Here is an 18,649-nt window from a genome sequence, read left to right on the forward strand (position 1 = left end):
ATGTAATCTCTACCAACTGAGCTTGACGGGGTGATGATAATGATGTGCAAATCTACATGATCCTCCATTAGATGATAGATGTAAAGGGTCTAACAGGTGTAGCGTTTTGGGGTGTACTGACTGTTGTACCCTTGTTGTCCATCTTAGATGCTACTAATAGATGCATAACCAAGACACAACTACATTGTCTTCATGTGTGTAAAAGTAAAGAAAAGCAAGATTGAGGGTAAATAGATGTATAAAATCATTTTTATTGTTGAACTTGACAAATGAAAACAATGTCACCTTAAATTAATCCACTGAATGAACCAGTGATGATCTACTGTTATTGTTTCACTAACAGAACAGTCCAACAGAAACAGACTAGTAGAACACACTAAACACACAGAATGACTTCCCACAACCCCCCCTATCTCTGGCTAACACTGGCGCCGTGTTAGCAGAGGTGACAACTGCCGGGGCGGCAGGGTACTGCTGAGAGCTCTAGATCCTGTTCATGGAGCTAACAGACGGGAGAGAGGACCACCTCAGTTACACAGCTACAGTCCACATCTTTGCAAGGTTTACATTCTGTTGCCTTAAAATGTTGAATTTAATCTCAAAATGGATTAAACAAAAAAATAAATCCCCACTGATCTACACAATCTACTCCACATTTTCAAAGTGAAAGAAATTAAGGAAAATTGTAAAATTAGAAAAGTACATTTCCTCCAAGAAAATGTGGTGTAACCCCCAGCTAGCTGTTTAATAGTGGCAGTGACTGGTGAGAGTAGTGGTAGTGACTGGTCCCCCAGTGGTTAGTGATGATGAGTTATATAGTGGTAGTGACTGGTTATCCATTAGTGACTGGTTATAGTAGTAGTAGTGACTGGTTATAGTATAGTAGTGACCTGGTTATAGTAGTAGTAGTGACTGGTTATAGTAGTGGTACCCTCCATAGTGGTATGACTGGTTATAGTATGGTAGTGACTCTATAGTTATAGTAGTGGTAGTGACTGGTTATAGTAGTGGTAGTGTCTGGTGATAGTACCCCCCACACCTGGTAGTGACTAGGTGGTAGTGATAGTAGTGGTAGTGACTGGTTATATAGTGGTACCCTGGTACATGACTGGTTATAGTAGTAGTAGTGACTGGTTATAGTAGTAGTAGTGACTGGTTATAGTAGTAGTAGTGTCTGGTTATAGTAGTGGTAGTGACTGGAGTAGTGGTAGTGACTGGTGATATAGTGGTAGTGACTGTTATAGTTATAGTAGTGGTAGTCACCTGGTAGTACAACTCCAAAACTTTATCAGTAGTGGTAGTGTTCTGACTGGTTATAGTAGTGGTAGTGACTGGTTATAGTAGTGGTAGTGACTGGTTATAGTAGTGGTAACTGGTTACAGTGACTCTAGAGAGTAGTGGTAGTGAGGTTATAGTAGTGTAGTGACAGTTATAGTAGTGGTAGTGACTGGTTATAGTAGTGGTAGTGACTGGTTATAGTAGTGGTAGTGACTGGTTCCAGTAGTGGTAGTGACTGGTTATAGTAGTGGTAGTGACACATAGTATGGTAGTGACTGGTTATATGTAGTAGTGGTAGTCAACTGGTTATAGTTTAGTCAGTGGTAGTGAATATAGTGGTAGTGACTGGTATAGTTATAGTAGTGGTAGTGACTGGTTATAGACTGGTTATAGTAGTGGTAGTGACTGGTTATAGTATCTAGTGACTCCAGGTAGTAGTTAATAGTGACTGGTTATAGTTATAGTAGTGGTAGTGACTGGTTATAGTAGTGGTAGTGACTGGTTATAGTAGTGTGACTGGCTAGTGGTAATGACTGGTCCAGACACTAGTGGTATGACTAGTAGTCAGTGACAGTTATAGTAGTGGTAGTGACTGGTTATAGTAGTGGTAGTGACTGGTTATAGTAGTTAGTGACTGGTTATAATGTAGTCTGGTTATAGTAGTGGAGTGACTGGTTATAGTAGTGGTAGTGACTCCATTAGTGACTGGTTATAGTAGTGGTAATGACTGGTTATAGTAGTGGTAATGACTGGTTATAGTAGTTATGACTGATTATAGTAGTGGTAGTGACTCCATTATAGTAGTGGTAGTGACTGGTTATAGTAGTGGTATGACTGGTTATAGTAGTGGTAGTGACTGGTTATAGTAGATGATAGTGACTGGTTATAGTATTAGTGACTGGTTATAGTATGGTAGTACTCCATTATAGATGATATATGTAAGTGGTAGTGATAGATGTAGTGGTAGTGACTCCTCCATTAAGTGATATAGATGTAGTGTAGTGACTGGTTTAGTATGGTAGTGACTGGTAATCTAGTGGTAGTGACATTATAGATTATAATAGTGGTAACTGGTTATAGATGATATATGTAACTGGTTATAGTAGTAGTGACAGGATGACAGAGTGGTAGTGACTGGTCCAGTAGTAGTGACTGGTTATAGTAGTCTAGTGACTATTAGTGATGATAGATGTAATAGTGACTGGTTATTAGTATGACTAGTTATAGTGGTAGTGACTGTAGTAGTGTACTCCTCCATAGTAGTGGTAGTGACTGGTTATATGATGACTGGTTATAGTAGTGGTAGTATCCAGTAGTAGTGACTGGTGTAGTAGTGATGTTATAATCTGACTGGTTATTAAGATGGTTATAGATAGTAAGTGACTGGTTTATAGTAGTGGATGATAGTTATGTAGTAGTGGTAGTGACTGGTTATAGTATGGTAGACTGTAATCTACTCCTCCATGGTAGTGATATGTAGTCCTCCATTAGGATGTAGATGACTGGTTATAGTATGGTAGTGACAGGATGACAGATGTAGTGACTCTACTCCTCCATTAAGATGATAGATGTAATCTAGTGACTCCATTAAGATGATAGTTGTATGTAGTGACTCTGACTGGTTATTAAGTGACTGGTTATAGTATGTAATCTGACTGGTTATTTATAGTAGTTAGTGATGGTTATAGTGGTAGTAACTGGTTCCATTAAGATGATAGATGTAATCTACTCCTCCATTAAATGAAGTGACTGGTTATAGTAGTGGGTGACTGGTTATCCAGTGACTAGGATGTAGTATGGTAGTGATAGATGGTAATGACTGGTTATATTATGACTGGATAGATAGTATGGTAACTGACTGGTTTAGTTATGATAGAGTTGTGTAATGACTAGTTCCATTAGGATGATAGATGTTATAATCTAACAGATGATAGATGTAATCTAGTCCTCCATTAGATGATAGATGTAATTATAGTATTAGGATGTTATAGATGTAATGGTTGTAGTAGTGGTAGTAACTGGTTATAGTAGTGGATGACTAGATGTAATAGAACTGGTTCCAGTTATAGGTGGTAGTGACTAGATGTAATGGTAGTACTCCTCCAGTAGTGGGATGATAGTGAATGGTTATAGTTATCCACTCCTCCATTATGGAGTGACTGGTTATAGTTATGGTAACTGGTTATAGTTATAGTTGTGGTAGTGACTGATTAGGTTATAGATGTAGAGACTGGTTATCCAGTTATAGGAGTGGTAGTGATAGGTGGTAGTGACTGGTTTAGTGGTAGTGACTGTTTAATTAGTGAGTTATAGTGGTAGTGACTGGTTTCTAGTGACTGGTTATAGTTCTGGTAGTGACTAGTTGTGGTAGTGACTGGTTATAGTGGTAGTGACTGGTTCAGTTATAGTTGTGGTAGTCACTGGTTACTAGATATAGAGTAATGGTAGTGACTGACTGGTTATAGATTTACCTAGTAAGAGTGGTAGTGACTGGTTATAGTAGTGGTAGTGACTGGTTATAGAATATAGTGTGGTAGTGACTGTGTTATAGTTATCTATGGTAGTGACTGGTTATAGTTATAGTGTGGTAGTGTCTGGCTAGTAGTCCAGACATGATAGTGACTGCTTGTTGTAGTTATAGTAGTGGTAGTAACTGGTTATAGTAAGTAACTGGTTGTGGTAGTGTCTACAGTAGTAATGAGTGACTGGTTGTAATAGTAGTGGTAGTGACTGGTTACATGACCATCAGACTAACGGTTATGGGGTTGAATGATTATAGTAATGGTAGTGACTGGTTATAGTTATGGTAGTGACTTACAGTCAGTGTATACTGGTTATAGTTGTCAGTGACTGGTTATAGTAGTAATGGTAGTACTGGTTATAGTAGTGGTAGTGACTGGTAGTTAGTGTGGTAGTGGGGTTTAATAGTATGGTAGTGACTGGTTATAAAAATAGTTATAACAGTAGTAATGATAGTGACTGGTTGTAGTTATAGGTGGTATAACTGGTTATAGTAGTGGTAGTAACTGGTTGTGTAGTGTCTACAGTAGTAATGTAGTGACTGTTGTAGTTATAGTAGTGGTAGTGACTGGTTATAGTAGTGGTAGTGACTGGTTATAGTAGTGTCAGTGACTGGTTATAGTTATAGTAGTGGTAGTGACTGGTTATAGTAGTAAAAGTAGTGACTGGTTATAGTAGTGGTAGTGACTGGTTATAGTAGTGGTAGTGACTGTAGTTAACTGGTTATAGTGGTAGTGACTGGTAGTGACTGGTTATAGTAGTGGTAGTGACTGTTATAGTAGTAGTAGTGTAGTAGTAGTGACTGGTTATAGTAGTGGTAACAGTTAACAGTCCAGTGACAGAAACAGAGTGGTAGTGACTGGTTATAGTAGTGGTAGTGACTGGTTATAGTTATAGTAGTGGTAGTGACTAGAGACTGGTTATAGTAGTAGTAGACTGGTAGTAGTGGTAGTGACTGGTTATAGTAGTAGTAGTGACTGGTTATAGTAGTGGTAGTGACTGGTTATAGTAGTGGTAATGACTGGTTATAGTAGTGGTAGTGACTGGTTATAGTAGTGGTAGTGACTGGTTATAGTAGTGGTAGTGACTGGTTAAGTAGTGGTAGTGACTGGTTATAGTAGTGGTAGTGACTGGTTATAAGTGGTAGTGACTGATTATAGTAGTGACTGGTTATAGTAGTGGTAGTGACTGGTTATAGTAGTGGTAGTTGGTTATAGTTATAGTAGTGGTAGTGACTGGTTATAGTAGTGGTAGTGACTGGTTATAGTAGTGGTAGTGACTGGTTATAGTAGTGGTAGTGACTGGTTATAGTAGTGTAGTGACTGGTTATAGTAGTGGTAGTGACTGGTTATAGTAGGTAGTGACTGGTTATAGTAGTAGTGGTAGTGACTGGTTATAGTAGTGGTAGTGACTGGTTATAGTAGTGGTAGTGACTGGTTATAGTAGTGGTAGTGACTGGTTATAGTAGTGGTAGTGACTGGTTATAGTAGTGGTAGTGACTGGTTATAGTAGTGGTAGTGACTGGTTATAGTAGTGGTAGTGACTGGTTATAGTAGTGGTAGTGACTGGTTATAGTAGTGGTAATGACTGGTTATAGTAGTGGTAGTGACTGGTTATAGTAGTAGGTAGTGACTGGTTATAGTAGTGGTAGTAACTGGTTGTAGTAGTGGTAGTGACTGGTTATAGTTATAGTGGTAGTGACTGGGTTATAGTAGTGGTAGTGACTGGTTATAGTAGTGGTAGTGACTGGTTATAGTAGTGTGTAGTGACTGGTTATAGTAGTGGTAGTGACTGGTTATAGTAGTGGTAGTGACTGGTTATAGTAGTGGTAGTGACTGGTTATAGTTATAGTAGTGGTAGTGACTGGTTATAGTTATAGTAGTGGTAGTGACTGGTTATAGTAGTGGTAGTGACTGGTTATAGTAGTGGTAGTGACTGGTTATAGTTATGGTAGTGACTGGTAGTGGTAGTGACTGGTTATAGTATGGTAGTGACTGGTTATAGTAGTGGTAGTGACTGGTTATAGTAGTGGTAGTGACTGGTTATAGTTATAGTTGTAGTAGGACTGGTTATAGTTATAGTAGTGGTAGTGACTGGTTATAGTTATAGTAGTGGTAGTGACTGGTTATAGTTATAGTAGTGGTAGTGACTGGTTATAGTAGTGGTAGTGACTGGTTATAGTAGTGGTAGTGACTGGTTATAGTAGTGGTAGTGACTGGTTATAGTAGTGGTAGTGACTGGTTATAGTAGTGGTAGTGACTGGTTATAGTAATGGTAGTGACTGGTTATAGTAGTGGTAGTGACTGGTTATAGTAGTGGTAGTGACTGGTTATAGTAGTGGTAGTGACTGGTTATAGTGGTTATAGTTATAGTAGTGGTAGTGACTGGTTATAGTAGTGGTAGTGACTGGTTATAGTAGTGGTAGTGACTGGTTATAGTTATAGTAGTGGTAGTGACTGGTTATAGTAGTGGTAGTGACTGGTTATAGTAGTGGTAGTGACTGGTTATAGTAGTGGTAGTGACTGGTTATAGTTATAGTAGTGTTAGTGACTGGTTATAGTAGTGGTAGTAACTGGTTGTAGTAGTGGTAGTGACTGGTTATAGTAGTGGTAGTGACTGGTTATAGTTATAGTAGTGGTAGTGACTGGTTATAGTAGTGGTAGTGATTGGTTATAGTAGTGGTAGTGACTGGTTATAGTTATAGTAGTGGTAGTGACTGGTTATAGTTATGGTAGTGACTGGTTATAGTTGTGGTAGTGACTGGTTATAGTTATAGTTGTGGTAGAGACTGGTTATAGTTATAGTTGTGGTAGTGACTGGTTATAGTTATAGTTGTGGTAGTGACTGGTTATAGTTATAGTTGTGGTAGTGACTGGTTATAGTTATAGTTGTGGTAGTGACTGGTTATAGTTGTGGTAGTGACTGGTTATAGTTATAGTTGTGGTAGTGACTGGTTATAGTAGTGGTAGTGACTGGTTATAGTAGTGGCAGTGACTGGTGAGAGTAGTGGTAGTGACTGGTTATAGTAGTGGTAGTGACTAGTTATAGTAGTGGTAGTGACTGGTTATAGTTATAGTAGTGGTAGTGACTGGTTATAGTTATAGTAGTGACTGGTTATAGTAGTGGTAGTGACTGGTTATAGTAGTGGTAGTGACTGGTTATAGTAGTGGTAGTGACTGGTGAGAGTAGTGGTAGTGACTGGTTATAGTAGTGGTAGTGACTGGTTATAGTAGTAGTAGTGACTGGTTATAGTAGTGGTAGTGACTGGTTATAGTAGTGGTAGTGACTGGTTGTGGTAGTGTCTACAGTAGTAATGAGTGACTGGTTGTAGTTATAGTAGTGGTAGTGACTGGTTATAGTAGTGGTAGTGACTGGTTGAAGTAGTGGTAGTGACTGGTTATAGTTGTGGTAGTGACTGGTTATAGTTGTGGTAGTGACTGGTTATAGTTGTGGTAGTGGTAGTGTCTACAGTAGTAATGGTAGTGACTGGTTATAGTTATAGTAGTGGTAGTGACTGGTTATAGTAGTGGTAGTGACTGGTTATAGTAGCGGTAGTGACTGGTTATAGTAGCGGTAGTGACTGGTTATAGTTATAGTAGCGGTAGTGACTGGTTATAGTAGCGGTAGTGTCTACAGTAGTAGTGGTAGTGACTGGTTATAGTAGTGGTAGTGACTGGTTATAGTAGCGGTAGTGTCTACAGTAGTAGTGGTAGTGACTGGTTATAGTAGTGGTAGTGACTGGTTATAGTAGCGGTAGTGTCTACAGTAGTAGTGGTAGTGACTGGTTAGTGATAGTTGCATGGTTGTGGAGAGTTGGTTCAGTAGTTGCGTGGTGATCAGTAATTGTGGTCAGTAGCTGTGTGGTTGTGGAGAGTTGCGGGTCAGTAGCTGTGTGGTTGTGGAGAGTTGCGGGTCAGTAGCTGTGTGGTTGTGCTCAGTAGTTGTGTGGTTGTGTTCAGTAGCTGTGTGGTTGTGCTCAGTAGTTGTGTGGTTGTGCTCAGTAGTTGTGTGGTTGTGTTCAGTAGCTGTGTGGTTGTGCTCAGTAGCTGTGTGGTTGTGCTCAGTAGCTGTGTGGTTGTGCTCAGTAGCTGTGTGGTTGTGCTCAGTAGCTGTGTGGTTGTGCGCAGTAGCTGTGTGGTTGTGCTCAGTAGCTGTGTGGTTGTGCTCAGTAGTTGTGTGGTTGTGCTCAGTAGCTGTGTGGTTGTGCTCAGTAGCTGTGTGGTTGTGCTCAGTAGTTGTGTGGTTGTGATCAGTAGCTGTGTGGTTGTGCTCAGTAGCTGTGTGGTTGTGCTCAGTAGCTGTGTGGTTGTGATCAGTAGCTGTGTGGTTGTGCTCAGTAGCTGTGTGGTTGTGCTCAGTAGCTGTGTGGTTGTGCTCAGTAGCTGTGTGGTTGTGCTCAGTAGTGATCAGTAGCTGCATGGTTGTGGAGAGTTGCAGCTCGGGAGTTGAACAGTGCAATGAGTGCAATGAGAAGTTATCGGGTGAAGTATGAAGCGAGTGATCAAAGACAGTTTGGCTCTATCCAATCAGAGGGGTACAGCCCGCCCTTCCCTTTACAGACAGGCAAACTAGCCAGTTGAGTTATTTAAAACACAGAGCACGATCCTGAGGAAGACGAAGCTAGTAGGTAGAGCCCTGAACGGCCCTGAATTTTAAGCCCGAGCCCTCCCAACACTATCCTGGCCTGTTTGCCTCTGCCAAATTTAAGGCAAAGCCCAGCCGAAACCAGAAATAACTTCCTCCGTTAGTAAACACATCAGCCGCTCCGTCACGCGATCTCTCCCTGGCCAGCTCGCTCCACATGGCGGCTCTCAGTGTGCGCGTTTCCACAGCAACTGTTCTGCTTGAGCTGCTCAATGACGAGACAGCGCCTACAAAGTGTTCACACCGCTTGACTTTTCCACATGTTGTTTGTTGTGTTACAGCCTGAATTTAAAATGGATTACATTGAGATGTTGTATCACTCATCTACACACCACACCCCAGAAAGTTAAAGTGAAATTTAATTTGTAATAATACGAAATTAAAAGCTGAAATGTCTTGAGTCGATAAGTATTCAACCACTTTGTTATGGCAAGTCTAAATACGTTCAGGAGAAAAAAATATGCTTAACAAATAGTCACTATTATTTAACACAGAATGAGTCAATGCAACTTATTATGCAAACATGATTAACTACCCCATCCCTGTACCCCACAAATAGAATTATACTGTGTTTTTGTTACGTTAGTCTTATTCTAAAATTGATTAAACTGTCCCCCCCCCCAATCTACACATACTACCCATAATTACAAAGCAAAAACAGGTTTTTAGAAATGTTAGCAAATTTATTTAAAAAATAAACAGAAATATTACATTTGCATGCTTCACAGTAGGGATGGTGCCAGGTTTCCTCGGGACGTGACACTTGGCATTCAGGCCAAAGAATTCAATCTTGGATTCATCAGACCAGAGAATCTTATTTCTTATGGTCTGAGAGTCTGTAGGTGTCTTTTGGCAAACTCCAAGTGGACTGTCATGTGCCTTTTACTGAGGTGTGGCTTCCGTCTGGTCACTCTACCATAAAGGCCTGATTGGTGGAGTGCTGCAGACATGGTTGTCCTTCTGGAAGATTCTCCCATCTCAACAGAGGAACTCTGGAGCTCTGTCAGAGTGACGATCAGTTTCTTGGTCACCTCCCTGACCAAGGCCCTTCCCCCCGATTGCTCAGTTTGGCCTGGTGGCCAGCTCTAGGAAGAGTCTTGGTGGTTCCAAACGTCTTTAATTTAAGAATGATGGAGGCCACTGGTGATCTTCAATGCAGCAGAAATGTTTGGTACCCAGATCTGTGCCAGATCTCTACATTCCTTCAACCTCATGTCTTGGTTGTTGCTCTGACATACACTGTCAACTGTGGGACCATATATAGACAGGTGTGTGCCTTTCCAAATCAATCATGTCCAATCCAATTGAATTTACCACAGGTGGACTCCAATCAAGTTGTAGAAACATCTCAAGGATGATCAATGGAAACAGGATGCACCTGAGCTCAATTTCAAGTCTCATAGCAAAGGGTCTGAATAATTAAGTAAATAAGGTTTCAGTTTTTTTATTTGTAATACATTTGCTAAAATTTCTAAAAATCTACTTCCTATTTGTCATTATGGGGAATTGTATGTAGATTAATTTAATCAATTTTAAAATAAGGCTGTAACGTAACAAAATGTGGAAAATGTCAAGGGGTCTGAATACTTTCCAAGTGCACTGTATACACTGGAGTTGCTTACTAAGAGTGAATGTTCCTGATGGGCCTAGTTACAGATGACTCATATCGGCTTGACAATCAAACAACAAGACCTGTAAACTGCCTTCTAGTGATGAACAACAAGGGGTGTGTAGACTTTCACTATGCACTAAACACACACACCCCTACCCCGGGAGGCGGCAGTGTCTCACCTGTCCAATGAACTCCAGTAGTTTAACCTTTGACACCTCCATGTCTGCCCTCTGACCCCAACGGAACTCAAACTCCAACGGCTCTGTGTGTGGGATACGCACATACTCCAGGTACCTACACACACACACACACACACACACACACACACACACACACACACACACACACACACACACACACACACACACACACACACACACACACACACACACACACACACACACACACAGGTTTAGTCCATTCATTTTACGGAAAGTTGAATCAACTGACGGGTAAACAGTATTTAGAGAAACACCAGAGGTCCAAGAACAGATCAGCACATTTTATAAAGTCACCTACTCACAGTCTCTGGTTATCATACAGATACTCACAGTCTCTGGTTATCATACAGATACTCACAGTCTCTGGTTATCATACAGATACTCACAGTCTCTGGTTATCATACAGATACTCAGTCTCTGGTTATCATACAGATACTCACAGTCTCTGGTTATCATACAGATACTCACAGTCTCTGGTTATCATACAGATACTCACAGTCTCTGGTTATCATACAGATACTCACAGTCTCTGGTTATCATACAGATACTCAGTCTCTGGTTATCATACAGATACTCACAGTCTCTGGTTATCATACAGATACTCACAGTCTCTGGTTATCATACAGATACTCACAGTCTCTGGTTATCATACAGATACTCACAGTCTCTGGTTATCATACAGATACTCACAGTCTCTGGTTATCATACAGATACTCACAGTCTCTGGTTATCATACAGATACTCACAGTCTCTGGTTATCATACAGATACTCACAGTCTCTGGTTATCATACAGATACTCACAGTCTCTGGTTATCATACAGATACTCACAGTCTCTGGTTATCATACAGATACTCACAGTCTCTGGTTATCATACAGATACTCACAGTCTCTGGTTATCATACAGATACTCACAGTCTCTGGTTATCATACAGATACTCACAGTCTCTGGTTATCATACAGATACTCACAGTCTCTGGTTATCATACAGATACTCACAGTCTCTGGTTATCATACAGATACTCAGTCTCTGGTTATCATACAGATACTCAGTCTCTGGTTATCATACAGATACTCACAGTCTCTGGTTATCATACAGATACTCACGTCACCCTGGTTACACACACCCTGTTCTCTCACACGTAGTATAGCGTTTAAAATGTGAGGAGTGGAAGGAGGTGCTGACAGTGATGTGGTCACAGTTCTCATCTTCCTACTGCTGCCCTATGGTATAGACAGGTTCTCATCTTCCTACTACTGTCCTATGGTATAGACAGGTTCTCATCTTCCTACTACTGTCCTATGGTATAGACAGGTTCTCATCTTCCTACTACTGTCCTAAGGTGTGGTATAGACAGGTTCTCATCTTCCTACTACTGTCCTATGGTGTGGTATAGACAGGTTCTCATCTTCCTACTACTGTCCTATGGTATAGACAGGTTCTCATCTTCCTACTACTGTCCTATGGTATAGACAGGTTCTCATCTTCCTACTACTGTCCTATGGGGTGGTATAGACAGGTTCTCATCTTCCTACTACTGTCCTATGGGGTGGTATAGACAGGTTCTCATCTTCCTACTACTGCCCTATGGTATAGACAGGTTCTCATCTTCCTACTACTGTCCTATGGTATAGACAGGTTCTCATCTTCCTACTACTGTCCTATGGGGTGGTATAGACAGGTTCTCATCTTCCTACTACTGTCCTATGGGGTGGTATAGACAGGTTCTCATCTTCCTACTACTGCCCTATGGTATAGACAGGTTCTCATCTTCCTACTACTGTCCTATGGTATAGACAGGTTCTCATCTTCCTACTACTGTCCTATGGTATAGACAGGTTCTCATCTTCCTACTACTGTCCTATGGTATAGACAGGTTCTCATCTTCCTACTACTGTCCTATGGGGTGGTATAGACAGGTTCTCATCTTCCTACTACTGTCCTATGGGGTGGTATAGACAGGTTCTCATCTTCCTACTACTGCCCTATGGTATAGACAGGTTCTCATCTTCCTACTACTGTCCTATGGTATAGACAGGTTCTCATCTTCCTACTACTGTCCTATGGGGTGGTATAGACAGGTTCTCATCTTCCTACTACTGTCCTATGGGGTGGTATAGACAGGTTCTCATCTTCCTACTACTGCCCTATGGTATAGACAGGTTCTCATCTTCCTACTACTGTCCTATGGTATAGACAGGTTCTCATCTTCCTACTACTGTCCTATGGTATAGACAGGTTCTCATCTTCCTACTACTGTCCTACGGTATAGACAGGTTCTCATCTTCCTACTACTGTCCTACGGTATAGACAGGTTCTCATCTTCCTACTACTGTCCTATGGTATAGACAGGTTCTCATCTTCCTACTACTGTCCTATGGTATAGACAGGTTCTCATCTTCCTACTACTGTCCTATGGTATAGACAGGTTCTCATCTTCCTACTACTGTCCTATGGTATAGACAGGTTCTCATCTTCCTACTACTGTCCTTGGTGTGGTATAGACAGATTCTCATCTTCCTACTACTGTCCTATGGTATAGACAGGTTCTCATCTTCCTACTACTGTCCTATGGTATAGACAGGTTCTCATCTTCCTACTACTGTCCTATGGTATAGACAGGTTCTCATCTTCCTACTACTGTCCTATGGGGTGTTATAGACAGGTTCTCATCTTCCTACTACTGTCCTATGGGGTGGTATAGACAGGTTCTCATCTTCCTACTGCTGTCCTATGGTATAGACAGGTTCTCATCTTCCTACTACTGTCCTATGGGGTGGTATAGACAGGTTCTCATCTTCCTACTACTGTCCTATGGTATAGACAGGTTCTCATCTTCCTACTACTGTCCTATGGTATAGACAGGTTCTCATCTTCCTACTACTGTCCTATGGTATAGACAGGTTCTCATCTTCCTACTACTGTCCTATGGTATAGACAGGTTCTCATCTTCCTACTACTGTCCTATGGTATAGACAGGTTCTCATCTTCCTACTACTGTCCTGTCCTGTGGTATAGACAGGTTCTCATCTTCCTACTACTGTCCTGTCCTATGGTATAGACAGGTTCTCATCTTCCTACTACTGTCCTGTCCTATGGTATAGACAGGTTCTCATCTTCCTACTGCTGCCCTATGGTATAGACAGGTTCTCATCTTCCTACTACTGTCCTATGGTATAGACAGGTTCTCATCTTCCTACTACTGTCCTGTGGTATAGACAGGTTCTCATCTTCCTACTACTGCCCTATGGTATAGACAGGTTCTCATCTTCCTACTACTGCCCTATGGTATAGACAGGTTCTCATCTTCCTACTACTGCCCTATGGTATAGACAGGTTCTCATCTTCCTACTGCTGTCCTACGGTATAGACAGGTTCTCATCTTCCTACTGCTGTCCTAGGGTGTGGTATAGACAGGTTCTCATCTTCCTACTGCTGTCCTATGGTATAGACAGGTTCTCATCTTCCTACTGCTGCCCTGTGGTATAGACAGGTTCTCATCTTCCTACTACTGTCCTACGGTATAGACAGGTTCTCATCTTCCAAGCGACCATCACACCCAGACAATACAAGCGACCATCACACCCAGATAATACAACCGACCATCAGACAATACAAGCGACCATCACACCCAGACAATACAAGCGACCATCACACCCAGACAATACAAGCGACCATCACACCCAGACAATACAAGCGACCATCACACCCAGACAATACAAGCGACCATCACACCCAGACAATACAAGCGACCATCACACCCAGACAATACAAGCGACCATCACACCCAGACAATACAAGCGACCATCACACCCAGACAATACAAGCGACCATCACACCCAGACAATACAAGCGACCATCACACCCAGACAATACAACCGACCATCACACCCAGACAATACAACTGACCATCACACCCAGACAATACAACCGACCATCACACCCAGACAATACAACCGACCATCACACCCAGACAATTCGACCATCACACCCAGACAATACAACAGACCATCACACCCAGACAATACAACAGACCATCACACCCAGACAATACAACCGACCATCACACCCAGACAATACAATCTTCCGTCACACCCAGACAATACAACCCCGTCACACCCAGACAATACAACCGACAGGTTCTCACCCAGACAATACAACCGACCGTCACACCCAGACAATACAACCGACCGTCACACCCAGACAATACAACAGACCGTCACACCCAGACAATACAACGGACCGTCACACCCAGACAATACAACGGACCGTCACACCCAGACAATACAACCGACCGTCACACCCAGACAATACAACCGACCATCACACCCAGACAATACAACAGACCATCACACCCAGACAATACAACCGACCATCACACCCAGACAATACAACCGACCATCACACCCAGACAATACAACCGACCGTCACACCCAGACAATACAACAGACCGTCACACCCAGACAATACAAGCGACCGTCACACCCAGACAATACAACGGACCGTCACACCCAGACAATACAACCGACCGTCACACCCAGACAATACAACCGACCATCACACCCAGACAATACAACCAACCGTCACACCCAGACAATACAACCACCGTCACACCCAGACACTACAACCGACCGTCACACCCAGACACTACAACCGACCGTCACACCCAGACACTACAACCGACCGTCACACCCAGACAATACAACCGACCGTCACACCCAGACAATACAACCACCGTCACACCCAGACAATACAACCGACCATCACACCCAGACACTACAACCGACCATCACACCCAGACAATACAACAGACCATCACACCCAGACAATACAACCGACCATCACACCCAGACAATACAACCGACCATCACACCCAGACACTACAACCGACCATCACACCCAGACAATGCAACCGACCATCACACCCAGACAATGCAACCGACCATCACACCCAGACAATACAACCGACCGTCACACCCAGACAATACAACCGACCATCACACCCAGACAATACAACCAACCGTCACACCCAGACAATACAACCGACCGTCACACCCAGACACTACAACCGACCGTCACACCCAGACACTACAACCGACCGTCACACCCAGACACTACAACCGACCGTCACACCCAGACAATACAACCGACCGTCACACCCAGACAATACAACCGACCGTCACACCCAGACAATACAACCGACCGTCACACCCAGACACTACAACCGACCATCACACCCAGACAATACAACAGACCATCACACCCAGACAATACAACCGACCATCACACCCAGACAATACAACCGACCATCACACCCAGACACTACAACCGACCATCACACCCAGACAATGCAACCGACCATCACACCCAGACAATGCAACCGACCATCACACCCAGACACTACAACCGACCATCACACCCAGACAATACAACAGACCATCACACCCAGACAATACAACAGACCATCACACCCAGACAATACAACCGACCATCACACCCAGACAATACAACCGACCATCACACCCAGACAATACAACCGACCATCACACCCAGACAATACAACCGACCATCTCACCCAGACAATACAACCTACCATCACACCCAGACAATACAACCGACCATCACACCCAGACAATACAACCGACCATCACACCCAGACAATACAACCCACCATCACACCCAGACAATACAACAGACCATCACATCCAGACAATACAACCGACCTCCTAGTTGTTTCACACCCAGACAATATGGTCCTTCTGTAGCTCAGTTGGTAGAGCATGGCGCTTGTAACGCCAGGGTAGTGGGTTCGATCCCCGGGACCACCCATACGTAGAATGTATGCACACATGACTGTAAGTCGCTTTGGATAAAAGCGTCTGCTAAATGGCATATATTATTATTATATATTATATTATTGTTTCACTGCAGGTGAACTGGTATAGGAGTTCACAACTCATATCTTACCACACATTAACCCTTTCAGGGTCGAGAGACTCACCTCTGACGGACAAACTCATCAGTAACGACCTTCTTCACGTCTCCAAAAAGGTCGTGTCTCTCCCTGGGTGGGTCAAAACAGTCAACACAGATCATACTTTAATCTCACTCCACAACTGGCTCGTGATGATCAAACCTGGTGATGGGACTGGGACAGTGAAGGAACCTATGATCATCAGCCACACAGACTTACCCTTGATCAACTCTCAGCTTCTTCAGTGTGTTCCACACCATACCTACAAACACAAAGCATGATGGGACATCTCAGTGAGGAGAAGGGGCATACACACGACACTGTGATGTCATCAATAAGTGGGGGGGACAGACAAGAATTGCCAAATATATGTTTGTTTTTTTACAATTTTTTATTTATTTGTGGCCCCCCCATTGGCTACACTGGTGTCAGAATTGGGACAAAGCCAACGGAACACTCACTCTCCTTGACCACACCCCCCTTCATGAAGACGATGCTGAGGATTACGAAGAGTAGACCTGTCTTTGGATTACTGGGACTCCTGTAAACACACACACACACACACACACACACACACACACACACACACACACACACACACACACACACACACACACACACACACACACACACACACACACACACACACACACACACACACACACACACAGAGACTGTGTCTGTGCCTTGACCTAGGTTTGGCAAAACTAAACACAGCGGTGTTCGCCTTAGCAATCTCACTAGGATAAAGACCCCCTCCATTCCTGTCATTACTGAAAGATCATGATACCTCATATCTCAAAATAGGGCTACTTAATGTTAGATCCCTCACTTCAAAGGCAGTTATAGTCAATGAACTAATCACTGATCATAATCTTGATGTGATTGGCCTGACTGAAACATGGCGTAAGCCTGATGAATTTACTGTGTTAAATGAGGCCTCACTAGTGACCATATCCCCCGTGCATCCTGTAAAGGCGGAGGTGTTTCTAACATTTACGATAGCAAATTTCAATTTACAAAATAAAAACCGACATTTACGTATTTTGAGCTTCTAGTCATGAAATCTATGCAGCCTATTCAATCACTTTTTATAGCTACTGTTTACAGGCCTCCTGGGCCATATACAGCGTTCCTCATTGAGTTCCCTGAATTCCTATCAGACCTTTTAGTCATAGCAGATAATATTCTAATCTTTGGTGACTTTAATATTCACATGGAAAAGTCCACAGACCCACTCCAAAAGGCTTTCGGAGCCATCGTGGGTTTTGTCCAACATGTCTCTGGACCTACTCACTATCACAGTCATACTCTACTCTGTCACAGTCATACTAGTTTTGTCCAGTGGAATAAATGTTGTGGATCTTAATGTTTTTCCTCATAATCCTGGACTATCGGACCACCATTTTATTACATTTGCAATTGCAACAAATAATCTGCTCAGACCCCAACCAAGGAACATCAAAAGTCGTGCTATAAATTCTTGGACAACCCAAAGATTCCTTGATGTCCTTCCAGACTCCATCCACCTACACAAGGACGTCAGAGTACAAACCTCAGTTAACCACCTAACTGAGGAACTCAATTTAACTTTGCACAATACACAAGATGCAGTCACACCCCTAAAAACAAAAAACATTTCTCATAAGAAACTAGCTCCCTGGTATACAGAAAATGGCTCCACACCACACTGGAAGTCTTCCGACTAGCATGGAAAGACATTACCGTGCAGTCACGAAGAGACCCTACTGCTGCTCCACCAAACTGGAAGTCTTCCGACTAGCATGGAAAGACAGTACTGTGCCGTCACGAAGAGACCCTACTGCTGCTCCACCAAACTGGAAGTCTTCCGGCTAGCATGGAAAGACAGTACCGTGCAGTACCGAAGAGCCCCTACTGCTGCTCGATCATCCTATTTTTCAAACTTATTGAGGAAAATAAGAACAATCCAAAATGTATTTTTGATACTGTCGCAAAGCTAACAAAAAACAACATTCCCCAAGAAAGGATGGCTTTCATTTCAGCAGTGATTAATTCATACATTTATTTGAGGAAAACATCATGATCATTAGAAAGCAAATTACGGACTCCTCTTTAAATCTGCGTATTCCTCCAAAGCTCAGTTGTCCTGAGTCTGCACAACTCAGTCAGGACCTAGGGAGACACTCAAGTGTTTTAGTACTATTTCTCTTGACACATTGATGAAAATAATCATTGCCTCTAAACCTTCAAGCTACATACTGGACCCTATTCCAACTAAACTCCTGAAAGAGCTGCTTCCTGTGCTTGGCCCTACTATGTTGAACATAATAAACGGCTCTCTATCCACCGGATGTGTACCAAAATCACTAAAAGTGGCAGTAATAAATAAAGCCTCTTGAAAAAGCCAAACCTTGACCC

At 42.6% G+C, this 18,649-nt stretch overlaps 1 protein-coding gene across 1 annotated transcript in view; it reads right to left on the reverse strand.

The window, feature by feature from the left end:
- Nucleotides 1–436: 436 nt before the first annotated feature.
- The window catches only part of ndnl2 (necdin-like 2), a 28,741-nt gene continuing 10,528 nt past the window's right edge, over nt 437–18,649 (reverse strand). Inside the window, exons 6-10 of the mRNA XM_046364680.1 lie at nt 16,711–16,790; nt 16,469–16,511; nt 16,277–16,339; nt 10,234–10,348; nt 437–502 (exon numbers count right to left, since the gene is read on the reverse strand). Of these exons, the coding sequence (XP_046220636.1) occupies nt 437–502; nt 10,234–10,348; nt 16,277–16,339; nt 16,469–16,511; nt 16,711–16,790 (367 nt within the window). The remainder of the gene's footprint in view (nt 503–10,233; nt 10,349–16,276; nt 16,340–16,468; nt 16,512–16,710; nt 16,791–18,649) is intronic.

This window comes from Oncorhynchus gorbuscha, linkage group LG10, assembly GCF_021184085.1.
Source record: "Oncorhynchus gorbuscha isolate QuinsamMale2020 ecotype Even-year linkage group LG10, OgorEven_v1.0, whole genome shotgun sequence".
In the NCBI taxonomy this organism is placed as follows: Eukaryota; Metazoa; Chordata; class Actinopteri; order Salmoniformes; family Salmonidae; genus Oncorhynchus; species Oncorhynchus gorbuscha.